Raw genomic sequence first — 24,824 nt, 5'->3', positions numbered from 1 at the left:
TTAGAGTTGTGATCGGTCGTTGCTTTATATATAAAACGGGGCGAAAGCCTTTCTCGATAATTTGCAATGCCGATTGATAAACAAACAGATAAAAATAATTGCAAACACGAATACGTGAATCCTAACGGAACCTAATTCATGTTAAGAGGTTATATTATCATCTCATCTGGTCTAACTTTGGTTCCCTTCACTGCCATATTGAAAAATATAAAATGACTGTAAATGAAGAGTAGATAATCACGGCAAGTATGACTTTTAATAGATCATTACTAATGTCGCTACCTTATCCAGCAAACAAATGCATCAATCTTGTCAGACCGGAACACACCATAAAATACTCCAAGTTCTATTTTATCCTTCTGGATGGCCATATTAAAGACCAAATGGCAAAAGCAGACCAACTCAGTGGTCAATTACCGAGTTGCATAACAACCTCGTTACCATCTTATCATCAACAGATCTCTTGCATTCGTCTCAGTGCTATTTTAACCCTGGAGACTATGCGCTTGAGCTTGCAGTGCAGACTTGTCCCAGCATCTTCTCGGCCTCGTTCTCACCACCTGCCCAGTATCTCAAAATTAGGAGTATTCAAGTTGCAGACATTCGAAAGCTTGTGAGCAAAGAGGTACCAAAAGACAGGCAACACTTGGTAAATTGCTTGCAGAGAAAAACATGGGAAGAAGCAGAGAACATAGGAAAATAACATTTGGAACTCTTGTTACCCATGTTAAAATTGGTTTATTGACCATGAAGTCCCAAACATTGTCTGTTATGTGTTGTCCAGTGTAATTAACAGTCCAAGTTTGAATATACATAAGGAAAAAAGGAATGTAGAAACTAATCCTAAAAGAATTTAATAATATTTGTAGAGGAACAGTGCTTCCTGTTGCGGGACTTCACAAGTTAAGTTAGTACAACCTCTGTGCACTAATAGAAGACAGGTTTGACTTCTTACATTAGTTTACACAGGGAGTAGTTACCAAATTTCTCACTCAATTTTTTTTTCTAAGGAGCCTCACAAAGAGACACTCAACAAACTGTGTGTGATCTTTCATCCTAGAAAAACTGATTGCTTGCATTTGGCAAGTGCCGGAGACAGAGAAACATGCTGCCAAACCAAACATAGATGCCCAACTGATTTCAAATCAAATGGTTCCTGAGCACAAATGACAAACCGTTCTTGCTATTTGAATGGCAAGTCCATGGAACAAAATAATACTTCCTCCGTCCGAAATTAGTTGTCACTCAAATTGATGTATCTAGACGTTTTTAAGTGCTAGATACATCCATTTGAGCAACAACTAATTCCAGACCGAGGGATTAATCAAGATCGCCACCTCAAATTTTTCTCACAACATATATAGGAGGTGCATTAGCGGTAGTAGCAACTCCACCTCTTATATGCTACCATTTTTGCGGGGTATTTGCTACTATATTAGTTATGCAGATCTATGTCAAACCAACATCCTGAGATAAGTTTATAGGTGTAAGGATGAACCAGAAAAAGGACCTCTTCGCCTCCTTATATCATGAAATGAGAAAACAAGATAATGCATACTTGACATGAACAATCCAAGGTTGAACTTGATTTAAACTTGTATTCGTCATCTATTAGTTTGACCAAAAAATATATTAATCCAAATAGATTGTTGCCATCTAGTTGTTTTTACGAGTCCACAAGGCCTCCAGCCTACTTATAGTAGGCAAGATACTTTTTTTACTTGTCCCTAAAATGACAACTAGAACAGCAACACAAATATATCATAATTATTCTCCTAACTTGTAGGTCTTGCCACAAGCACGAAAAAGTTAAAATACTACTCCCTCCATCTCACAATGTAAGATGTTTTTGCAAGCTGTTTTAGCTTGAAAAAACATCTTATATTGTGGGACAGAGGGAATACCAAATAGTGTATGCAAGAGTAACCATTCAAAGTAATGGACTATGAAGCATCTGACAAGTTGTATGATACCTATGAAAGCAAGGCATAACTTGGATAGAACAGAAATTTTACCGCTTGATATTGTCGGTGATGACAACAATGATGGTGGGAAGTTTCTATATACATACGGCGAAACGACATCAGTGAACACTTTCTCTAGTTGGAATGTTTTGATATCCAACGTGAAAGCTTCTGCTCTTATCATGTGAAGTAGAAGCAAGTGCCTCCCTGTTGAACTCATGAGAAGACACCTAGAAGAATCCAGTGGGATTGTCTTCTTCAACTGCCACTCGTTGGAACTCCCACCATTGTTTCGCCTAATTAGATAACTGATGTTAGATGTGTCATTTAGAAGCACAAACATCCCAGTGATGCTTTCCCCTGCCTCCACAATGGCTATATTCACGCATTGTTTGAAAGGACCCACGTCTTGTTGCACAAAACCTCGGGCTTCGGGTGGGAGGTCAGAAAGTGAGAACTCCATCGTCCGGGTGTCAAGAGCTAGCAAATTTTCCCTGCATTTTGTCACCCCATAGAAGCAGCCATTGGCATACCAGAGCCTGAAGAAGAAACCAAACCCTGCAGTCCATATACTAGCTCGCCATTGTCCCATACGAGAAGAGAAGACAAAAGCGGCATGCTTATTTCCGCGTCTTACAATCGAGATCACCATGAACGATGTTTCTTTCGTGGCATCTTGGTCGCCACCAAGGAAGGATTTCCATCCTTTGCAGTGTGGATTGTTTGTGGAATTAGGAACCCAACCCTCGAATTTAGGGATTGGGGGAAGCAGGAGGTATCGCTGGTACAAGGGGTCACAAACCACCAGGGAACGATTATAGAAGCGAGATCTGTTGAGGAGTATGCGGCCATCGCGAACGTCCTGGACCTTCCATTCGCGGGTCAGACCAGGAAGGAAGGAGAAGGAGATGTCGGCGGCGCTGGCTGCGGACGCTGAAGGGGAAGGCAGAATTTTCTAGAGGGACGGAGGAAGCCGAGGAGGGGCGGGGTGTGGAGCTTGCGTAAGCGCCGGAGGAAGGAGTGGCAAGAGATGAGCAGGCGGAAGGAGGGGCAGGAGGCAGAGGCGCGTACTAGATCGGCTAGCGTGGGCAGCCGAAGGAGGATCTCCTGGACGAGCTCGTCGGGGATCGGCAACGAAGCCATTTCCTGGAAGCCATGTCATGATGGTAAGACACGGGAAGGGGAATGGCGCCGGTGGTCGAGGATGGTCGGATCCAGCCGAGCGTTGTCGCTGGTTTGGTTCTGGTCCTCTGCATCGCCGCTCATTCCGCCGCCGCCGGGCGGTGGTGAGAACGTGACCTAGATCTATTCTTAAATCCTATCTTGGTGGGTTCGAGAGTTTGGCAAACGGGAGACGAAGTGGTGAGTGGGAGAATTTAGGGGAGAGAGGGGCACCTCCGAGTATGATTTGGACATTTTAGAGGGGCTTCCTGAAAATGTTCCATGTCCGAGCATCATATCCCTTGATTGCCCATCTGGCATCCACAAATTTCTAGGATGAGTTTAACTTCGCAGAGCAGGAAAATTATGTTAATGGGAAACCTCAAACACATACGTTAACAAAAGTTTGCTTACAAAGATTTAAAACGATCCTTCAAGATTCAATAGCGACCGTTATAATGGGAGAGAACTCCTTATTTGGTCCATGTTTTAAATCTTCCCTTAATGGCCCAAACCAATTCTTCCTTTTCTGACACCTAAACTTTACTTTATTCCCTCAATGACATTTCTGTTAGATTTGATCAGTAACACCGTCAAGCGCAACCTGAAAAGTCCTTTCTACCCCTGCTTTAGCTCACTGGTAAAAAAGAAGAAACTGCTATGGACAAACTTCTCTCATGGTTTCCACCCCGAGTCAATGTTGCTGCTGCAGATGGCGGGATGGAGGGTGGCAGATCATCGGCCTCGTTGTCGGTGTCGGTCTTAGATCACGAGGACAAATTCACCAATGGTGTGTTTGGTTCCTTTAGTCTACAATAGTTGCATTGCATAGCTTTCTCAACTTAGTCTGGTTGAGCAAAAACAGCCTCAAATGCACCATCTACAAAGTTATTTGGTTGCCTGCATGCCCTCTTGGTTGCATGGGTTGAACCACACTGCCTGGTGTTTGGTTGCTTGCATGTTGGTGGACAAACCCAAGGCATGGTGTTTGAGTGTATGCAACGCGTGGTGTTTGGTAACCTCTTTGGCTAGTTGGTGAGGTTACCAACACACTTAGGCACAACCATGTACCATACATCATAAGCAGAGCAGAGCATAAACAGAGCCTCAACTACTTAACAGAATAGTTCACAACGATAGTTCAAACAATTCAACACATAAACCATAGTTAAAGCAGACTCGATAGTACTTAGGAAGGAAGTGCCCCGACCCTAGTCCCTGGCGGCGAAAGCTTCGTCGTGCTTCCCACACTTGTTGACCACCTCAATGCCATCGTCGTCGAAGATGATGACCTTGAGAGTGTCGAGAGTCAGGAGCTTGAACCTCACCATGTAGCCGATATTGATCTCATGAACGGCAGTGTAGGTGGCCAAACCCTGATCCAGGGTCACCATGCCGTTCATCAGTTTGACCGTCACCCTCAAGGAGCAGCCGGTGTTGTTCTTTAGCTTGAACTCCATCGGCACCACGGCGAAATGCTTGGTGAAGTCCACGGGCATGGGGATGCACTCAAGCTTCGGTGCAATGATGACCTTGCAGAAGTGAGTTGGGCCACCCTCCTCATGGTAGTGGCCGTAGTTTTGGCACTTGCTGCTGGGGGGATCCTCCATGCGCTCGTCGTCGCCAACCATTGGCGTCTTGGGTTCTTCCTCGGCGGTGGGCGGCAACACCACCTCGGGCATTGGATGAACCGCATCCTTGCTCTTCTTGTCAACGACCGGGAGAACCTCCATGACCATCTCATTGCTCTCCTCAATCTGCACACAATTCATGGAGTTAGGCACAAACAGAGTTCATGGCTCATTGAAGAGCTGGTATGGCGTATGCATACATGCAAACATGCAGCTTGATTGATTCACCAAAATCTGATCATGTTACAATATTTTTCAAGTTTCCCGAGATGCCCTCCCACTCGCCAGTGCCTCACCCACTTGTTGTCACACCCACTCACAGCCCTTCCTCAATCCCTCGTCAACCAGCTCCCCTCCCTGTTGTCGCCGGCTCCTCCCCATCGTCGCCGACCTCTCCTCTCCTCCCGTCACGTTTCCTCCCACGACATGCGCCAGAAATCCACCACCCTTGACAACCAAAGACCTAATCTCTCCCTCCCGACCCCGTGCAGCCGTCGCCGGGCCGCACCGGGCACCACCACTGGCCTCGCCCTCGTCCTCCCAGGCCTCCCCTCCCTCCTCCGTTGTGGGCAACATCGCCGGACAAAGGACCTATGGCGCGGCAGCGACAGACCTCTCCGCTACGTCCGAGATCTGAGGCGACGGCGGTCCAATCTTGGTCCATGGCGGCGGTGATGGCGGGCAGTGGCGGACGAGGCACGTTGGGAGGCCTGCTACATTTGGCGGGGGAAGGCAGGAGGTGGCGGCGTCGGCTCGATAAAGGCGGCTGCTGCCATCACAATCTGCTCTCATCGGCTGCACCGACGGTTCTTGATGGTTCCCCAGTTCTACCACCCATCATGAGGGTGGTGGTGATTTCCTCCTACGCGGAGGTGGTCGGTAGGTTTGTGGCTGGTTTGGCAGATCTCATGATCCGTCATCTAGTCCGAGTTGTGGTCCTCGTGCTTTCTTGCATCACGACAATGTCCTGCTTGACCGGTCCTCTTTGATCTGGCAATCGACGTGTTCCAGAACAGTCGCCGGAGAATTTGCTTAGGATATCTAGATCGGTTAGATTCCGGTCGTGTACGTCCATATCAGCCTACAAGGTTCTGAGGACGTGGCGTGAAACTCTGTTGACTGATGACACCTTGGGACATGTCGGCTTCTCGATTTTCATGGTGGAGACAACAACAGGGAAAGTCATGGTGGTCGAGATCGGAGGATCAGTTACACGGGGGGAGTCTTGCAGGCGATGGAGACAACCAAGTGTTAGATGACTTTCAAGAGTAGCAATGATTTGTGGGACGACAACAGTGGAGGATTTCATCTTCATGGTACTCGTCGGGGTGCCGAGTCGTGACTTTTAGGATGAAAACCGAATGTCTGGCCTACATTGGTTGTGCCTGGCAATTATCTTGTTGAAGGAATTGTTTTGGGAGCGCAGACTCTCTCCAGGGTGAAAACCTAAGATCTTTGATCGGACAACGACGGCGCGTGTGCATCGCTCCCTTCTTGAAGGCGTTGCTTTTGGAGAATTGTTATGTTTCCTGAATGTTGTATTTGGTGGTGGTATGAGTGCTGCTGTTGAGAGGAGTTGATCGTTGTGGTGGGACTTTTATTTTTTCATTTCTTTCATTTCTTTTCATTTTCTCTTTGGCTGTCTGGATCCTGGATGTCTCGACGACATCTTGTAGGTGCAGAGGCTGAGCGTAATTGCTATCTTCGCGATATTAATATATTCCCCTTTAAAAAAGATCGATTTTTAGGCGTCGCCGACGAGCTTCTAGGTGATAGAGGCGCTGGTTCTGCGTGCGTCACATTTTCTCCTTCTCTCCCTCTCTCTCGCTTATTTGCTACTGCGACAACAGCTAGCGGCGGCAGAGGCGCTGATTCTGCGTGTGCCACATTTTCTCCCTCTCTAGATAATTAAGTATATAGATATAGCATACATTTAACATGTTTCACAGTTTCACCTACAAATTCAAACTACAGTAAGACAAACAAGAAGCCCACCATCACGTCCCGGGAGATCCAGACCTCCGTCCGCCTCGTCCTCCCCGGCGAGCTCGCCAAGCACGCCGTCTCCGAGGGCACCAAGGCCGTCACCAAGTTCACCTCAGCCTAGGCGTCATCCTTGCTCGTTTCATAAACTGATTGGTGGCTGCATTCTGTACGTAGTTAGCAGTACCATGTTACAATCTCTGTAAGAGTGCTGCTGCTTGTGCCTCTGAAGAAATAGGGACGTTGCTGTCCTCTGTTTTATTGTTCAACGTGTTCTCAATTTTTTGCAGTCTGAATCTGATACTTCCTAAATCTGCAGGCACAACCTCTCATTTAAAATTAAGCTCTTTGTAGTTTGGATTACTGCGGTTAATTCGTGATTTTGCAGCTGTTTAGGTGCTGTCAGGTTTATCATCTAGGCGCCATACTGAATTTTTCAACCTCTACGGTTGCTGTCATTTGAGTAAAACTGAAGTTGGTCCGCTTTGTTAACTTCTGACATAGTCATCATTTTTTTTTTCAGTGGAATTGTCATCCATGGAGAATTATCTTATTTGCTCAGAATTTGAAATATGTTAGATCCAATCACCTTCTTGGGATAAATTAGATGCTTTCTTCCCAAAAAAAGAAGAAGAATAGATCAGCTTCTTTCAAGGGTTGTGCTGTGTGAGTATGAAGAAATAGTATTGTTCATTTCTGTGGAAAATAAAATTAGTTTTTCATTTTTTTAGGCAAATAAAATTAAGGTTTCCCTTACAAAAGGGAAAACCGTACTAGCTTCAATGGGCAGGGAGCACGCCAACAAGACGTTAAACCAGCAGCACGCGTGAGCCGTTGGGCCGTCGGTCCAAGACATGGCCTGATACGCGAGCGGCGCCGTATATATGTACAGCAGCACCCCTCCGGCAAACCCTAACCAACTCAGCATGACGCAACTAGGCGCTGTCGCCCCTGCACGCACGGACCCTCGTCCCGGCGAGAGCGCACCAAGGCGCGCGCAGAAGCAGGGAGCCGATCCTCTGATTGAATTTGTCCATAGCATCAGCCAGTCCTCTGTTTCTTTTGTTTTGCTAGATGCGTAGGGTATGGTTGCTGGTGCTATGGATAAATTCAACCTGATGGTCGGGGCATACCCGATCTGAAGAAGAAACGTTGAATGAGCCGGCAATCAGTCTGAAAGCAGGGAGTCGATCGGACTCCTTTTGCAGGATGGGGAGGATGGTTGTGGCCTTTGGCCGGGTCCCTTTAGTCCCGGCCTGTCTCTGGGCCGGAACTAAAGGCCCGGCCACATCGTCTCAATTCTCAATGCCGCCCTCGAAGCTTTAGTCTCGGCCTGTAAGGAGCCTTTTCTAGTGTCCCAAGTATAATACTTTCCCTTTTTGGAACCTATTGCATGTGGGTCCACCTTGTCAGAGATTATGATGTTAAAGTTGGTACCATGATTTCATGTGTGTTCCTTACTATTTCCTTCTCATGCATGCATGCATAGCATATCATTGCATGCCCTTATCTTGTGTTGTTGCACTATGATTTCTTGTGGTGTTAGTACTAAATGTAGGTGGTGATCTTGTGGTTAGCTATCTTGTGATGCATGTGATCTTATATATGTGATGAGGTGCTGCTATGATGTCATGTGTTGGAGTACTAAGAGTAGTGGTGTTTGTCATAGTTTTCAACACCCTCTATTTACTTGCAAACCCTTTTCTCTCTTCATTCTCAAGTTCAAAATTCCACCTTATTATCTCTGCTTTAAAAATGTCTTTTGTTTAGGGATTAATGTGAGTGTGTAGTTGTGCTAGCTTGGTGGTTTTTAAGAGTGTTTTAAGGAGGTGCAATGATAACAAAACAGAGGCATTAATTCTGTTTTGTGAAATATTATTTGCTTCTAAAAATCTTGATCTTATTTTTATTATTTAGGTCATATTTTTCTATGACCAGGGGATATTTCCTTTTGAATTTATTCCCACCAGTTTGCTTGCTTTATTTCTTTTCCCTTCTGGTTTTTCTTTATTTGGAAAGGCCACTGGGGTCTTTCTTATATTTGGCGCCAGTGGGCTTCCTCTGGCGCTCCTTTCCCTTCCTCCCCGCGTGTGAGGCCCATGCCCGTTCGCACTTCTTCCTGACGGCGTCTACACCCCCCTGCGCACCTTTCCGTCAGGCCGAGAGAGAGAGGAAGTTGACGCCGTGCACAAACGTCGAGGTCCCCCCCATATAAGCTGGGCGTCCGAGCCTTCCCCTCGGCCTAGGGTTCCTCTCCTTCCCTATCCTGCCGCTGCCACCTCTCTTCTCCCCCTCCATCTCTCTTCTTCCTCCTTTCCTGGTAAGTTTCTGTAGGGTAGCAGAGAGAATAGAGAGCTCCACGCCGCGTCTACCCCCGCGTGCACCGTCGAGCGGCAAGGATGGTTCTGGCCATGGATGAATTCCACAGGATGATACATATTCGACTACTGCTTTAAGCTGTTTCCCTTATTCATGGTTATTGTGCTTGTGCTGAATATTCTATCATGCAGGGAAAGATATTTAAAATCTAGACGTAATTTACTCTCTCCTGTTTTTGCAGTTCTGAGATGTATACTTGTAGCATGCATATATGCATGGTCTATCTTTTTATATGACAAAGTATGTAGCATGCATGTGTGGTTTATTTTTTTCATTACATAGAGTACTCGTGGTAATGAGGTGGTGGGGGTGCATGAACGTTATAAAATAACTGACCACTAGTTATAGGTTAAGTGGCAAGCGTTGCAAAATAATACGACAACTATAGTGTTTATAACAACTGACAAGCTTATATGAGATTTGAGTAGAATTTAACTGACCGACACAATAAAACACTACCACAACTACGTTTCAGAACAATCAAATGTCCTTTTATTTAGACACAACATAACAATCGAGGATAGAATTCAACAGATAAATAGAACAAACATCGTAACGACTATTGTTTTGACAATGACTGACAAGTTGTATGAGACAATATGATAACGAGGTAGGATTAAAATGACAAGCACAAAAAATATATGTGGGAACTGTGATTTTATAAGCACCTATAAGCTTTGTGAGACCACATGACAACTTAGTAGAATAAAAATGACAAACACATCAAAACATTTTGGGGATTGCATTTATAAGCATCGACAATCTTTACACGAAACAACATAAAAAAATATGGCAATGAAGTTATTTATTGGGCAATTAAGTGGTTAATAATATAGCAAGTGAGTGGAACAATGTGGCAATTACGGAAGAATTTTTTTTTTTATCGAAACATGTCGACATGGGATCTAGTTTCGGAGATCTTGTCGCGACAAAGCCAACAGTGAAAACAGATCATCGATTGAATTAACGGTTTTAAAGATAAAACTTTTTGAATTTAAAGCATTGGAGAGAATCTTTACGTCTATTTTAGATACAATGTGCATGTGAGCCGCCGCATGGAAGCACCAACATGCGGCGCTGCTGCATAGTTGAACTCATTAATCTATGTATGCATAACAAGTTCTTCTCTGCTTGATGAAAAATAACAACAAGCTCTTTTGTGCTTGATGACAAATAAATGTTGCATCTCGGATATTTGCAAGAGCCATTTTGCTGTCAGCTAAACCGTGAAATGTATGATGTAAGATAAGTTTGGCACATGAGCTATTTTTCCGTGAACGTGTGGCAAGTCCACTTGGAACTGAATATGCACTGTTTTATTTGAAACTGAACCGCTGTGGTTGAATTTTAGTTTCATTTGGATAAGTGACCCAAAGAATCATCAATCATTATGGCTAGTTTGCTGTGGTGAATTGGTCCTGGCCATGATTGAATTGTTTTTTATGACACTGTCTTGTAAGGGAGAAAGGGTTTGCATCTATATGTCTTTAGTTTTAGCTCTTGTCCTGATTGCGGTGAACCAGGCCATCTAACCTGCTCACCACCTGTGGCGAGCGCCTTCAGGGTACCCTTTGTTCTTGCAACTAACAGAGAAAAACTTGTGTGGTTACTGAAGTATTACTGTCTGTGGTTACTGAAGCTTACTATCAACCAACTAGGAATAGGATTAATACCTGTATAATAAATAAATATAGAAAAGCATAATTGCTTCAATAATTATGCTAGAGGCTGATGAGCAGGGTTTTAAAATAAATTAAGCGGTTTATTTTTATTCCCAGGCCAGAAGATTTTCTGCTAGAGCATACTTGGTTGAAGGGCATCTTCAACCAACCAGTCATCCGTTGAACCCCCAGCCCCCCCCCCCCCCCCTCCCACACAGAATTAAGGGCTTAATTTGCTACTTGCTTGAATTTGTTTTATCACCCACATCATCAGCTCTTTATTTTCCTGTTTTGTCTGCAGGATCGACCATGAATTCGACCAGATCATGAGTATGATTTGACTGTATTTCTAAAATTATGGATTTTCTTAGCAGGGAAAGTCTCTCACCACTGCTAGAGATCTGGATGCGTCCTTCGACATGCATCTAGATCCGAGCCTGCGTGTGTGCTCCAATGCCATATGCTCTGTATCTTTTGGACCTCTGTTTCAATGTGTATGGCTACTCCACCATTTATTCGGCTTTATTTATAAAGGCGGGCTTTGCCTTTTTCCCTAGAAGAGAACTAGAGAACAAATGTCTTGTGGTCTGTTTGACCATCACTGATTTTCCATCTCACCTGGAGACGGAGTTATATTTGTTAATTTGGTTCTTCCTTTTTTTCGGCAGCAGATTGTGTCTACTCGTTATCATGTGGACAAATTCGTGGTCGTGGTCGACATTACTTGGCATGTTCTCTAAATTAGTTCATGCTGATTTATGCGGCATGTCAGAGTAGTCTAGTGTCATTTTTTTTTGTCTTTCTTTATCACACGTTGGCTTCTCCTACAGGTGCCCAGAACTAGAATGATTTATGTGGATCGAAGTAGTGTCTTGTGTGCACAAATGCTCTTTGGTTTTCCAGTGATAGAATACTTAAATATTTATTAATAATTCCTCCAGCAAAGCACCAGTGGTCTAGTGGTAGAATAGTACCCTGCCACGGTACAGACCCGGGTTCGATTCCCGGCTGGTGCATGTATTGTTTTGTTTCACGGGATGTTATTTTTTAACTAGCAACAAAATATTGTGACTAAATCTTGTTTTATAAATAAACTAAATCTTGTTCCGGATTACTGAACCTGAATTTCTGTGTTCCGGAGTAACCTGTATAGTTGTGATTCCCCAATTTGTTGTTTTTAGGGTACTGAGCCTGAATTTCTGTGTTCCGGAGCAACCTGTATAGATAGCAGATGCACATACTTGCAGGATTCGTCGACGAGCAGCATTCTGTTGTTGATCAGGTTATTGACATTCGTCGTCGCCCTGCCTTCACGAACCAAGGGGGCTGAAAGTTGCTTCCTTCAAATGTTTTGTAGCGACTTATTCCTTACTACCTGTTTGAGAGATGCTGATAAATTATTCCTTACTGCCTTTTTCCTTTCTGAAATTTATTATTCCTTACTGCTGATCAGCGGATATTGACAAGTAAGTAGAAAACATATCTACCATCATTACTGCTCTCGACTGTGTATGCATGCGTGGATTACAATCGCAGCAGCGGATATTAATCTTAACAGATAGTAGTATCAAATATACTAATTCCTATTCTAAATTGACGCAGATTCATTTAGATACACATGGTTTTACATACTAAAACACATCCATGGGTGTCTAGATAAATGCGCGTCAATTAGGAAAGGAGGGAATGCCAGTTAACGGCTGATGAAATTCAACGATGAAAAACTCATCCCATGAACAGCTGGGTGAGCAAAGGATATAAATGCAACAAATGTAGTTCACCAAACTAGTGTATGTTCTGTCTGTTCATGTTTCAGAGTTACAACACGCCTGTTTTTCTCTCAGTTTTGTCCTTGCATTTATGTTTTCCATTTCTCTAAAACCTGGTAGTGTGTCTGCTACTTTTGTGATGGTCGACTGTAATTTCATTAGGCATGGAAAGGAAGAAGGAGGAGTGGGCTGACGGTGGCGCCATGAGAGGAAGCCGAACGGGAGAAAGAGAGAGATGATGGTGGATTTTTATTTGCCACATCACTCCTTACTAGTGGGCTACACCGGTTAGTTTTTCTGCCAAACTGTGGTCAAACGAACACGAGGGCAATGTGTGACAACTGGAACCAGAATCGACACTTAACCCATTAACTCAGCTCTAACTGTGTTAACTCTTTCAAAGCAGTCGCACTAATTAAGATTAATTAGGAGAGCTCCCTCGATTGACAGCTCATTAAAAGCACCAGTGGTCTAGTGGTAGAATAGTACCCTGCCACGGTACAGACCCGGGTTCGATTCCCGGCTGGTGCATCTTAGTTTTTCTGTAAAAACTTGTCTGTACCATTTTTCACTGTCGTATGCATTTTGAGTCAGCAGTGCTTGGGAGCCATCTGTTCAGATGCACATACTTGCTCCACACCCATCAGGTTATCGATCAGCATTCCGTTGTGAGTAATGCTACACCTACAAAGTTTACGTAAAGATTTTACGTACAAATTGATGTGTAAGATTATGATTGGTAATTGAGAGATGAGGGGCCCCACCCCCACCGAAAATCAGGGGGGAGAGAAGAGGTTAGTTTGGAAGGTTAAGTAAACCTTTGTAAGTTTTTATAGGTCTAGCATTTTTGTTCCGTTGTCGATCAGGTTATCGACGTTCGAACGCCGCCCTGCCTTCACGACCCAGGCGAGCTAAAGTTGCTTCCTTCACATGTTTTGTAAGCTTTTATATTTCTTTAGAGAGGGAGTAGCTGACTGACTTAGCCTGTTACAGAGTTGCTGAGAAATTATTCCTTACTATTTTTATTTTCTTTTTTGAAATCAATTATTCCTTACTGCTGATCTTGGTTTAAGTACCGCTACCGCCTCTGCTCATCCCGTGTTCATCCTCACTTATTGGTTGAAAGCGAGACCATGCTCCAAAGTGGGTTCCGGTCTTCTCGTCTATATGAAGAGGTCTGGGCTGGCAGTTTTTTTTTTGCAACACTGATATGCATTCATCCGTCATCCATATCTGGCAATCTAGCTGTCAGAGTGTGAGATCAATACCCTTTCTTTAGATGGATAGAAAAATAGATGCCGAGAAATCTAACATATATCAACCGTCCTAATGATCCTTCTCATCCTGGCTTCAGTTTGTATAAGAAAGAGGTCCAGGTTGGCAGTTTTGCATTCATCCATGTATCATGTACTGGAAAACCGTTCCTAAATATAAGGCCTTTTAGAAATTGCATTATAGACTACATATGAAGTAAAATGGCTGAATCTACATTCTAAACAATGTTTATATGCATTCGTATGTAGTTCATAAGGAAAAATCTTTAAAAGGTCTTATATTTACGAACGGAGGGAGTACTAGTTACACAATCCATATGCTCGGTGATGTTCTGAAAAGTACTTGAACCACATCCATTTTTTTCTCTGGTTTCGGTCTTATCTGTTGCACAAAAAGGAAAAACAAAATCTCCTCCCTAATCAGTGTGCCTCCTACTTCTCTAATGGCCGTCTGTAATTTAATTTAGGAAAAAATAAAGGAAAAATGACGTAACCAAATTGAAAAGGCAATGTAATAAAAGGCAAGAAATACATTCCTGGGCTGAACTAGGACTCGCACGTCCATGCTCTCACTGAGGACAGAGGAGGCGCTGCTACCTAATTAGTCCCACCTCGCTAGTTTAGGCGATGCTAAACCGGTTTATAAGGCTAGGCGCCGCTTAACTCAGCACGACCTTACTTGAACAGGATCTGTTCTATAGGCTCGTACCGCTGCATCCTTTACCAATAAGGAGGCAAGCACTTCAGTCTGGTTGATGCATTCTCACCTCTAGGCCAGAGCGTGATTAACTGCCAGCATTCACCTGATGGGTGTCATCTGACGGCTGTAGAGGATCGTTCCTGTCCAGCTCACACTGGTGCAGGGTGGCCCAGAGGTTGTCTGACAGACTCCACAATTCTTTTTGTTTTTTGCTTTCAAACTCTTTTTAGCTAGACAGATCGACACCTTAAAAACAGAGGTGCTCCTTTGCTTCAACTATTTGAAAGACCACAGGTGACACACGAGTAAGATGGGAGAAAAAGGTTCTTCCTTTGCAGCACAACTCTTGCATTCAGTCAGTCTCATGGTGGTAGCCAGAAAAATAGCAACTGATGCTTTATTTCGCGCAAAAAATATATTACAGCGCGCACAAGATCTGTGTTACTTTAAGCTGGTAAGTCAGATGCTCCATGGAAGATTATTGATTGCTAAATTAAGAGCTTGAGCAAAAAATATATTAGAGCGCGCACAAGATCTGTTTTACTTGAAGCTGGTAACTCAGATGCTCCATGAAAGATTATTGATTGCTAACTTAAGAGCTTGAACACATTATCCAGAAAATCATGTCTCCGATTAGTGCCATGGCCAGAGGTGATCCCTTGCCTCTACTGCCTAGAGACTGAGTAAGATAGGCGGAAGAAGTTATTCGGCTGCAACATGGCACTTCAATTTCAGTTAGTAGCCAGATAAATGGGAACTCTGCACCTTTGACTTTGAGAAAACAGTATGTGGTTTGTCTACTGTGGTAAAAAGAAAGTAGTGTGATAATATTTTTAATTGCAATCTAGTTGTGGAATTCAGAGCAAGATTTCTTGAATGCTCTATGGAAGACTAGTTCAGCTTATCTTTTAACACTTCCATGCCTCTACAGGGTGGCCGTGTGGTTGTGGTTGTCTGACAGACTGCAACATTTTTGCCTTCTGAATTCATGTTTCCCTTTGGCAACAGAAACTCACATTCATGTTCTAAAGTATGTGGAGATCATATGCATTGTGACCTTCTGAATTTTATTAACAATATGCATTTTGACCTTTTGAATTTTTTTAACAATATAATCTCTCCGATCACACTGAAATTATGTATTATAGAATGCTTCAGTTCAGTCCACACTATAGTTGTGGCAGTAAAGCCAGATAAGATGCACTGGTACATGACACTCTGGTTCACTGCCACAACAATGAATAACAGAGCGCAAGCAAACTGACCACATGCATGATCCATCCATACTATATTATCTAAGACATGGTATCGCTTGCTCTAAGTTTGTGCTTCTGCTTCACAGCTCAAGGTTGGTTTTACACAACACCCACCGGTCCATGATCACATATTTGGCTTGGTTCTCGTTGAGGCCGATTTGCGGCCTTCATCCGACACACACACGCGTGAACTAAACTAGATTCAGCTAGCGTCCAAGTTCAGTGGATACATCATCTCAAACTTGCCACTACTAAGAGTGAGCATAGAAATGAGATGTTTTATGACCGTGGGCAAACAAATTTGTAGAGACTGATTTCTGCATGGTTGTTTTGTTTTATGCCCCCCACCGGTTAGTTTTTCTCAGAATGTGGTCAAACAAACACCAGGGCAATGCGTGACAACTAGAACCAGAATCGATACTCAATCCATTAACCCGTCTCTAATTGTGATGCATTTATGTAATTAACTCTTTCAAAGCAGTCGCACTAATCAAGATTAGGAGAGCTCCCTGGTTTAATAGACCATTATAGAAGCACCAGTGGTCTAGTGGTAGAATAGTACCCTGCCACGGTACAGACCCGGGTTCGATTCCCGGCTGGTGCATCCTATTTTTCATTTTATTTTTCTTGGACCTTAATCCCATGTGTTGGTATAATTTTAATTTTTGCATAGTAATGTCACTTTGTGGATTTTAATTTTGGGAAATTCTATGTAGAAGCGCCGCACCTGGACATCCGATGCGGCGGCTTGTGTGCCTTCTTTCCCATGCATGCATGCAATGATGTCATCAAATTTGTTTTAAATGATTGAAATTTAAAAACTTTTATCTCTTAAAGCGTTAATTCAATCGATGATCCGTTTTCGCTGTTGACTTTGTTTCGATGAAATCTTTAAAACTAGATCCCATGTTGATATGTTTTGACAACTTTTTTTTTGCTCATACTTACCATATTTTTTGCACTTACTTGTCATATTAGTAAGTACTTACTTATCTGATAAAAAATAACTTAATCGTCAAATTTTTGGAAATTATGTATAAATATGACATCTCGACATAATTAAAATGGCAAGCACAAACAACTTTGTTAGGCGATTATACGCAAAAATATGACAACTCAACTTATTTAAAACTGGTGACCACAAAAAAAATCTTTTTTGGTCATCGTTTGTAAAATATGACAACTCGGCATAGCTAAACTAGCATCTTGACAACTAAGTTTTTATAAAATTGGCAACTATGTAATTTGAAACAACTACTAGTAGTACTAGTACTAACCAGATGCATTTAGCTAGTGAATAAGGTCTGCCAACACATGTTTTGTGTGTGACATTTTTTTATCGATTTTCTGTGTGACGCTTTGCATGTAATGCATATTTTTGTGACCCCATCTGTATATTCTTCTAGCTCACGCTGCTGTGTGTTGCAATATGGATACATGCGGCACATGGTTCACATCGAAAAAAATGGCAATTAAGTTATTTTTTCGGACAAGTAAGTGGCTAATAATACGACAAGTAAGTCTAAAAATGTGGCAATTATGAATGGAGAAAAAAAGTTCTCGAAACATGTCGACATGGGGTCTAGTTTTGAAGATCTCGTCGCGACAAAGCCAACAGTAAAAACGGATTATCAATTGAATTAACGGTTTTAGAGATAAAACTTTTTTAAATTTTAAGGTAATAGAAAGAATCTTGATGACATCATTACATGCATGCATTGTAGGAAGATAAATTGACTGCTGCATGAGGAGGCTCTCATGCGGCGCCGCTGTGTAGTTAAGTCCTTCAATTTTTTTGCGCCAACCTGTGGAGTTCTCGGGCCTTTGTCACTTGCGTTTATAGTATAATTTTTAAGTTGTTATAAAGTTTTTTTTATTTTCTTTGGGCCTTGTCTCATGTGTTGGTATAATTTTAATTTTGCATAGTAATGTCACTTTGTGGATTTCAATTTTTTTGCGCCAACCTGTGGAGTTCTCGGGCCTTTCTCACTTGCGTTTATAGTATAATTTTTAAGTTGCTATAATGTATTTTTTTATTTTCTTTTGGCCTTGTCTCATGTATTGGTATAATTTTAATTTTGGATACTAATGTCACTTGTGGATTTCATTTTTTTTGCGGCAACTTATGGATTTCTTGGGCTTTTGTCATTTGCATTGACAGTATAATTTTTTTAAACAAGGCAAAAGATTTACCATTTTCATTGATTAAGCAGAAGAGAATTGTTCTGTTAATTAACGGAAAACAGGGCTAAAACCGATACAACACACAAATGATACGGGCACCATCGGTCAACCTAGCCACACACATGGGACCCGAAGCTTCAAAGAAGAAAAACATCCGCCGTGAGGTCGTAAGTGTCATCGTCATCACCGGTTGCCTCGAACGAGCGACTCCGACTTCATCATGGAGCTCCAACATCGAAGCCACCCTGCAAACGGCCGCAAAGAAACCACAACGGCACATGCCACCGGATGACCACACGCGCGAGCAGCCGACATCTCCGACCTTGACGACGAGTATCATAAAGGAAATTTGCAGGACTTGCACCGACCGTGCCTTACGCAAACGACCACCGAACGCCCGTCATCGTCACCGCCTGGACTCGCTCCACCTCAGCTCCGACTTCAAGCAACCCGGGTCGCCTTCATACCCTGCAGCAAGTGTGTACAATAAAGTTCTACAGTTAGGAAGGATTTGGGGGGGGGGGGCATTCTTGATAATGTGATTAGTGAATAGAATTTTTGAACAAATGTGTTATGATTGCATATTCATGCCGCTTAAATAGAAGTGTCAGGATTACTTGAAGTGATAAGGTCCAGCAACACCTGGACGCCAACGTTCAGAACAGAAACTGCATTTTCACCCCCGCGACTTGCAATACATTCAGTTCCGCAACATTGAGCAGGGACGTCCTGGTACCTGCAACTCAGTGTAACTCAACTCTTCTAATGATGCTATTCAGCATCTCCATTGTACATATGGAATTGTCACACCTCGTAACATTGTGGAACAGAGAGCACAAAATCTGCATGTTCATCTGATGCAAGGCTAGTTGCCTCACAACATGGACAGCACTGCAAAAATCACGAATTGTGAACAGAAATACAAACTACAGCTAACAGTACAGAATTAAAATGAGAACAGAGGCAAGCTCCATGCAACTTCTCAAGTGGTACGCATCCTCTTCCAGATGAAATTGAATGGTAAAAAACAAGACAGGGAGAAGAATCTGATGTGACACGCAATATTTCTTCAAGCGGCAAGAATATGAATATTTCTTCAGACCAACAAGCAGCAACAGATTACACATTTCAGAACACAATCATGCAGCTAACTACATACAGATTCCGGTGGATTTAAGAAACGAGGAAGACGCGTAGGATGAGGTGAACTTGGTAACGGCCTTGGTGCCCTTGGAGACGGCGTGCTTGGCGAGCTCGCCGGGGAGGACGAGGCGGACGGAGGTCTGGATCTCCCGGGAGGTGATGGTGGGCTTCTTGTTGTATCGCGCGAGCTTGGTAGACTCGCCGGCGAGCTTCTCGAAGATATCGTTGATGAAGGAGTTCCTGATGGACATGGCCTTGGAGGAGATGCCGATGTCAGGGTGCACCTGCTTGAGCACCTTGAAGATGTAGATCTTGTACGTCTCCACGCTCTTCTTAGACTTCTTCTTGCCCTTCTTCTCGCCGCCCTCCTTGGACGCCGTCTTCCGGTCGATGCCGTGGTCATCGCCGTCTTCACTGGCCGCCGGTGTCGTCGTCGTCGCCGTCGCTGACGAGGTCGATGTAGGCCGGTGGCGTCCAGAGGTGGGCCGACGGTCCCTGGTGCGCGGGGGCGGGCTGGAAGCTTGTAGGTGCCCGCAGCACCTCCTCCCATGGCGAGGCGTCCCGCTTCATTGACCGCGGCGGCGTTGTTAGGATAATCATGACTTTGATTTTGTCTTGAGTCAGTTGGTTAGCATAGAGGTTAGTTAGCTGCATGCATGTAGTTTGTTTGGTCGTTGGCATGAGTCCCAGGCTGCTCGTGCATGGCATATATGTAGCGAGCAGTTAATGCGTGCATGCAGCAGCTGGATATGGACGTGCATGTAGTTAGCTGGTTGTTAGCTACATGGAGTTAGTTGGATCGTGCGTGGTGGTAGTGGCCAGACTAGGTGGCCGGGGAGTGCGTGCGTGCCTGGTGGCCACGACGTGGTTGCTAGTTTGGGTATAAAAGGATCCTCCCATGTACTGATTGAGGCGCCGGTGTGTGTAGCCATGCTCCGGTGTGTTGCCGAGCAACGGGGTGTGTCGAGCCAAGTGTGAGGGGTCTAGAAGATGTAGTCTCCGTCGGGACCGTGGTGTGTGCCCGGTCGACGTGAGAGTTCTTCCGGTTGTGCCGCGTGCTTGCGTGTGTACCTCATGTATGTGTTCGAGTCGTTGTGAGAAATAAAGCCAAGATACAGGCGTTGGTGCGCGCGGTGTTCGTCACCGGAAAAATCATGGTGTCTCCTTCATCTACCTTCGTCCGGCGTTTGGGTCGCCGGTGGGTTTGTCCCAACAGGCGTGGGGCACCAGTTCACGCCCCCACTGCGTGCGCCATCTCCAGCGCCGTGCACGATCAGCTCCATTGTTGGCCCACCAGATCCGGAGGGAACGCGGCCACCTCCTCCCCCTCCATCTGCTCGGGGATGGCGACGTCGCCCGCCGCAGAGAAGGCCATCGCGCGGTCTAGGCCTGGCCATTGGCGTTCATCATGCGTCATCATGGAGTCCTCCATGACACGCTGCATGAGCCGGGCCTCCTCCTCCTCCGTCATGCGAGGAGGTGGAGGTGGTGACGGAGACGGGGAAGGCGAGGGCGTGGGCGTGAGGCCGCGCACCCGTGTACGCCCACGCACCCGTGTAAGCCCGCGCACCTCGTGTGCCCGCCGCGGCCCCAAGGCCGTGCCGGCGAAGTAGGAGGCGCGCCGCATGTCGTGCTCGTCCCTGAGCCACGTGTCCCAGAGGGTGGAGTCGGCGACGTACCTGTCGTCGTAGTACAAGTCGTCGGGGAGGAGGCGGTGGCGGCGCTCGATCTCGTCGCGGCGCGCATGGCCGCTCGTCGGCACCGGAGGGATCGGGACCCGGTCGGCGGAGAGGTGCCATGCGTTGGGGAGGTGGACGTCGCTCCACGGGACCGGTGTCCTCGTCTCCTAGTAGCGCCGGCATACCTCAGTGCTGAGGTACTGCCGGTCGCGCTGGCCGGCGGTCCTAGGGCCGATGGTGAAGGGAGCCGCGGCGGAGGCATGACACGGTGGCGATACGGCCTCCTCCTTCACAGAGCCGCGACGACGTCCCGACGAGGAGCCAGCCTCGTGGTCGTGCTTCCCCTTGCGGCTGTAGTTCCACAGCCCCATGGCTGCGAGGTGGGCGGCCGACGAGTTCGAGAAGGCTAGGGTTTGGCTGTCGGGTTTTGAGGAGGCTGCGGGATGGCAATGGGAATTGTGGACGACGACCGGTCCACGGCTTCACTATTTAAGAAGGACAGCGATCGTTCCCTGGGCGGATGACAGGCGGGCCCGGCCGCTCATGCGCATTGATGTGGACGGGTGGGAGGTAGGTGGCCGCCTGCCACGCGGCCCCGACGCGGATGAGCGCGCGTCCGTTTGATGTCCGCCGTGACCCAAACCCGCGCAAGTTTGTGCTCGAAATGGGTCGCCCCAGACACGAAACGGACAAGATGGTTCTGGGCCGTCTCGCGCTGGGCCGACCGGTCTGTCCCTTTTACTCCAAACGGACGGGGCCGGACAAGATGTGGTCGCGCGATGGAGTTGGCCTCATCGTGGCCATGCACCCATGCAAGCAACTCCAACCGGTCCGTTCATGGTTTATCCTACGTTTATGGTTTTGTTTTTAATCAGAGTGAATAAAATAAGGAAAATGATTACTTTTATCCGGCTGATTTTTATTTACGCATCCGCCGCCTGGACCAGCTGATGCGTGTCATGTGGGTTTGTCCGATGTTGTCGTTTAGGAGCCTTCTCAAAATCTTATCCAAACGCTCTCTTTCACTCATTTTGTTCTGAGTTGCAAACTTGCAACCACATCTTTATCTTCTTCGCCTCGATTCACCATTGCCGCTCCTCCCATAGCTTCTCCTTCCTCCCATGTGTGCTGCTTGAAGGCATGCAAGGGCAATATCGAGGTCGTTGCATACCGGCCGTGGCTTGCTATGAGATCTATAGCAAGCTGACCATCGACGTGCTGCATGCAGACCCTGCTGGGCACTGGAAACCAATGAGATGACGGCCAGCCACGGCGCCGGGAGGACAACGCAATGGAGCTTGCTGCGGGGAGGACGGCCAGCCACGGTACCCATGGATCGTTCAAATTTCGATCAGTCCCCATTATACTTGGCCAAAACTCGGACCAGGCTTAAAAAAGCCCGTGGTGCAAAACTCAGACAGAGGCCCGTGGGAAAGCAAGGCCCGACCCAGCCGAGGAATTTCGGACCATGTCGGGTGGGGCTGGCCATGTCGGGTTTTCCATGGCCAGGTATAGTCACCATGAGTGTTTTGAGTTGTCTTGTCTCGAATTCCATTGTGGAAGTCGTGCCATCACTAGTCGTCGGCCACCTATGATGCGTCGCTTGCCCCTAGGACGGTTGTGCGCGCCGGCCATCACGTCGCGCCGATTGTCCTCGATTGTGGACCCTGCAACATATCCCTCTGAGTAACTCCACAATGTATCCCGTTCTAGTGCCAGTCGTTTCCGATTGATGCATCAGCAAATGGGGGTCGTTGTTCCAACATCTATGGCTGCCTATTGTACCATTATGGCATCCCCGCACATCTTCACCACCACCGATAGTTGTCGGTTGTGTCGCCGACTGACTCACGTCCAGTGCAGGTTGCAGATGCACCATGTTCGCTGGTGGGTCCCCATAATTATCCCCGAAGGGGCGCAATGGCAACACCAGGTGTGGCAGCAACAAAGAGCCGTCGTAACACGCAGAGGACCGAGCGAGATTTGCGGGCAGCGCACGACGACCGTCCCGTTGTCGACCGCAAGTGGGGAGGAGAGCAACAATGGTGTTATTAGAAGGAGGAGGGAGCAGGTTGGGTGTGACATTTCACGAGGGGGAGAGAGTGGGAATTGGGGAAGAAGAGATCTCGCCGAAATGATAAGAATGAGCGTTATCGGTAGAAGGGGCTCATATAAGGGGATCTGGCTCCACATGCATGGGCTCAACTTGGCGCACGATCCTGCATCCGGTAAAACCATTCGCCTATCGGTCGTTCACAATCATTATACGTTTTGAAGTTGCTACAAAGGCTGCCAACAATAAATCCTCAAGTGTTGCACAATGCCGAGGCAGTGGCAAACCAGCACCACTGCCTCCACCGCCTTTGCCATTGGTGTTGCCTTGACACGACCTCCAGGGTCCATGCTCGAGGGCGCATCCAGCACTCATGCGCTGCAATGTGTTGCCTCCGATGGTCAAGATTTTGACGCCATCTAGTATTTTTGCGGGGATGAAGTCAGTGCACTAATGAACACGACCTGTCGCACCTGCAAAAGTGGCGCGAGGCTGGCATCCACATGGGGGTCGTCAACAGGCTTGTGAGGGCGCAACTGCAGTTATGGGGTGCGTCTCAACAACCTACTAGAGGTGAGCCTGAGAGTAGGGGAGGCCTCGAAGCCCGGCGGTCTTGCCAACGATGACAACGACATCAGGAGCACTTTTGTCATGGACGACGCATGGCTCTTGGCATACTTTCCGTAACACTCGCCCGTAAGTAGCACATTTGACTTCACCCTTTATACCTAAACTATACGGTACATGTGACAACAATGCTACATTTACGGGCTTAACATGCAGGTTTTACGAAGTGACTCCGACTTGGTAGGTTCTGATTGGATTAGGGGTGGGGGGGGTGGGGGGTGGGGTTGAGCTTGTAAAGCATATAATACCCTGGCGTTTAGCATTAATTTTTGTCAATTTGGAGTATATGCAGGTCAACGGAAATCGATGGATCGTGTCCATAGCATCTAATCAACCGGGATATACATTTATTTTTTTAACCTCTAAATTTAGACCATTAAAGTTTATTACAATCAATGGATTAGATATTATTAACATACGCGAAATGAATATGGTGGCTTATTTGCTTCTTGTTTCAATAATTATATATTACTCCCTTTGTACCATAATAAATTGGCAGATTTTCTAGGTGTGAGTAATTAACAAGAACATGATCTTCACATTTGCCTTTTCTCTACCATTTCTCGAAGGCTGCATGCATGGTCGATGGTTCTTTATTCCCTAGACGATTAGAATAGATTAGGATCGGTTAGGATCTACATGAAATGCACAAGATTTAATGTGCACAAGATTTGCACAATTACTATCTGATTCACCATCCAGCATGACAACCGTTCCTGAATGGTCGTTCCACTGGCGTACATCCACGATGAAAATTTCCCATATAAGGAGGTCCATGGCTACCTATCCTAGGACACTCCAAGCAACTTATACACAACAATGCATAGAGCAATTGCGATTATGCTACTTGTGACCATTGTGCTGGCTGCCACTACGTCCGGAGTGATCTCCATGTTGGAATTATGCCCTAGAGGCAATAATAAATATAGTTATTATTATAATTCTTGTATCAAGATAATCGTTTATTATCCATGCTATAATTGTATTGAATGAAGACTCATTTACATGTGTGGATACATAGACAAAACACTATCCCTAGCAAGCCTCTAGTTGGCTAGCCAGTTGATCATCGATAGTCAGTGTCTTCTGATTATGAACAAGGTGTTGTTGCTTGATAACTGGATCACGTCATTAGGAGAATCACGTGATGGACTAGACCCAAACTAATAGACGTAGCATGTTGATCGTGTCATTCTATTGCTACTGTTTTCTGCGTGTCAAGTATTTATTCCTATGACCATGAGATCATATAACTTACTAACACCGGAGGAATACTTTGTGTGTATCAAACGTCGCAACGTAACTGGGTGACTATAAAGATGCTCTACAGGTATCTCCGAAGGTGTTCGTTAAGTTAGTA

At 45.6% G+C, this 24,824-nt stretch overlaps 2 protein-coding genes and 4 non-coding genes across 6 annotated transcripts; 4 read left to right on the top strand and 2 right to left on the bottom strand.

Moving 5' to 3' along the window:
• Window positions 1-282: 282 nt before the first annotated feature.
• LOC123404460 lies at window positions 283-3,320 on the bottom strand. The gene is made up of 2 exons (XM_045098390.1): window positions 2,016-3,320; window positions 283-560 (listed from the first exon to the last, which is right to left on the bottom strand). The coding sequence occupies exons 1-2, from the start codon at window positions 2,614-2,616 to the stop codon at window positions 499-501; spliced, it is 663 nt and encodes a 220-aa protein (XP_044954325.1). The 5' UTR covers window positions 2,617-3,320; the 3' UTR covers window positions 283-498.
• An 8,404-nt stretch (window positions 3,321-11,724) lies between these two features.
• On the top strand, window positions 11,725-11,795 carry TRNAG-GCC. The gene has a single exon. It is a non-coding gene; the product is annotated as a tRNA-Gly (tRNA).
• Window positions 11,796-13,008: 1,213 nt separating this feature from the next.
• On the top strand, window positions 13,009-13,079 carry TRNAG-GCC. Its single transcript has one exon. It is a non-coding gene; the product is annotated as a tRNA-Gly (tRNA).
• Window positions 13,080-14,491: 1,412 nt separating this feature from the next.
• LOC123406696 lies at window positions 14,492-14,712 on the top strand. Its single transcript, XR_006612355.1, has one exon. It is a non-coding gene; the product is annotated as a small nucleolar RNA U3 (small nucleolar RNA).
• A 1,599-nt stretch (window positions 14,713-16,311) lies between these two features.
• TRNAG-GCC lies at window positions 16,312-16,382 on the top strand. The gene has a single exon. It is a non-coding gene; the product is annotated as a tRNA-Gly (tRNA).
• Window positions 16,383-19,098: 2,716 nt separating this feature from the next.
• On the bottom strand, window positions 19,099-21,155 carry LOC123404914. The gene is made up of 3 exons (XM_045098826.1): window positions 21,063-21,155; window positions 20,605-20,951; window positions 19,099-19,669 (listed from the first exon to the last, which is right to left on the bottom strand). The coding sequence occupies exons 1-3, from the start codon at window positions 21,153-21,155 to the stop codon at window positions 19,114-19,116; spliced, it is 996 nt and encodes a 331-aa protein (XP_044954761.1). The 3' UTR covers window positions 19,099-19,113.
• Window positions 21,156-24,824: the final 3,669 nt, after the last annotated feature.

This window comes from Hordeum vulgare, chromosome 6H (genome assembly GCF_904849725.1).
Source record: "Hordeum vulgare subsp. vulgare chromosome 6H, MorexV3_pseudomolecules_assembly, whole genome shotgun sequence".
NCBI classification, from domain to species: Eukaryota; Viridiplantae; Streptophyta; class Magnoliopsida; order Poales; family Poaceae; genus Hordeum; species Hordeum vulgare.
The sequence above is the reverse complement of the archived record's forward strand: the minus strand, read 5'-3'. Positions and strand labels throughout refer to the sequence as shown.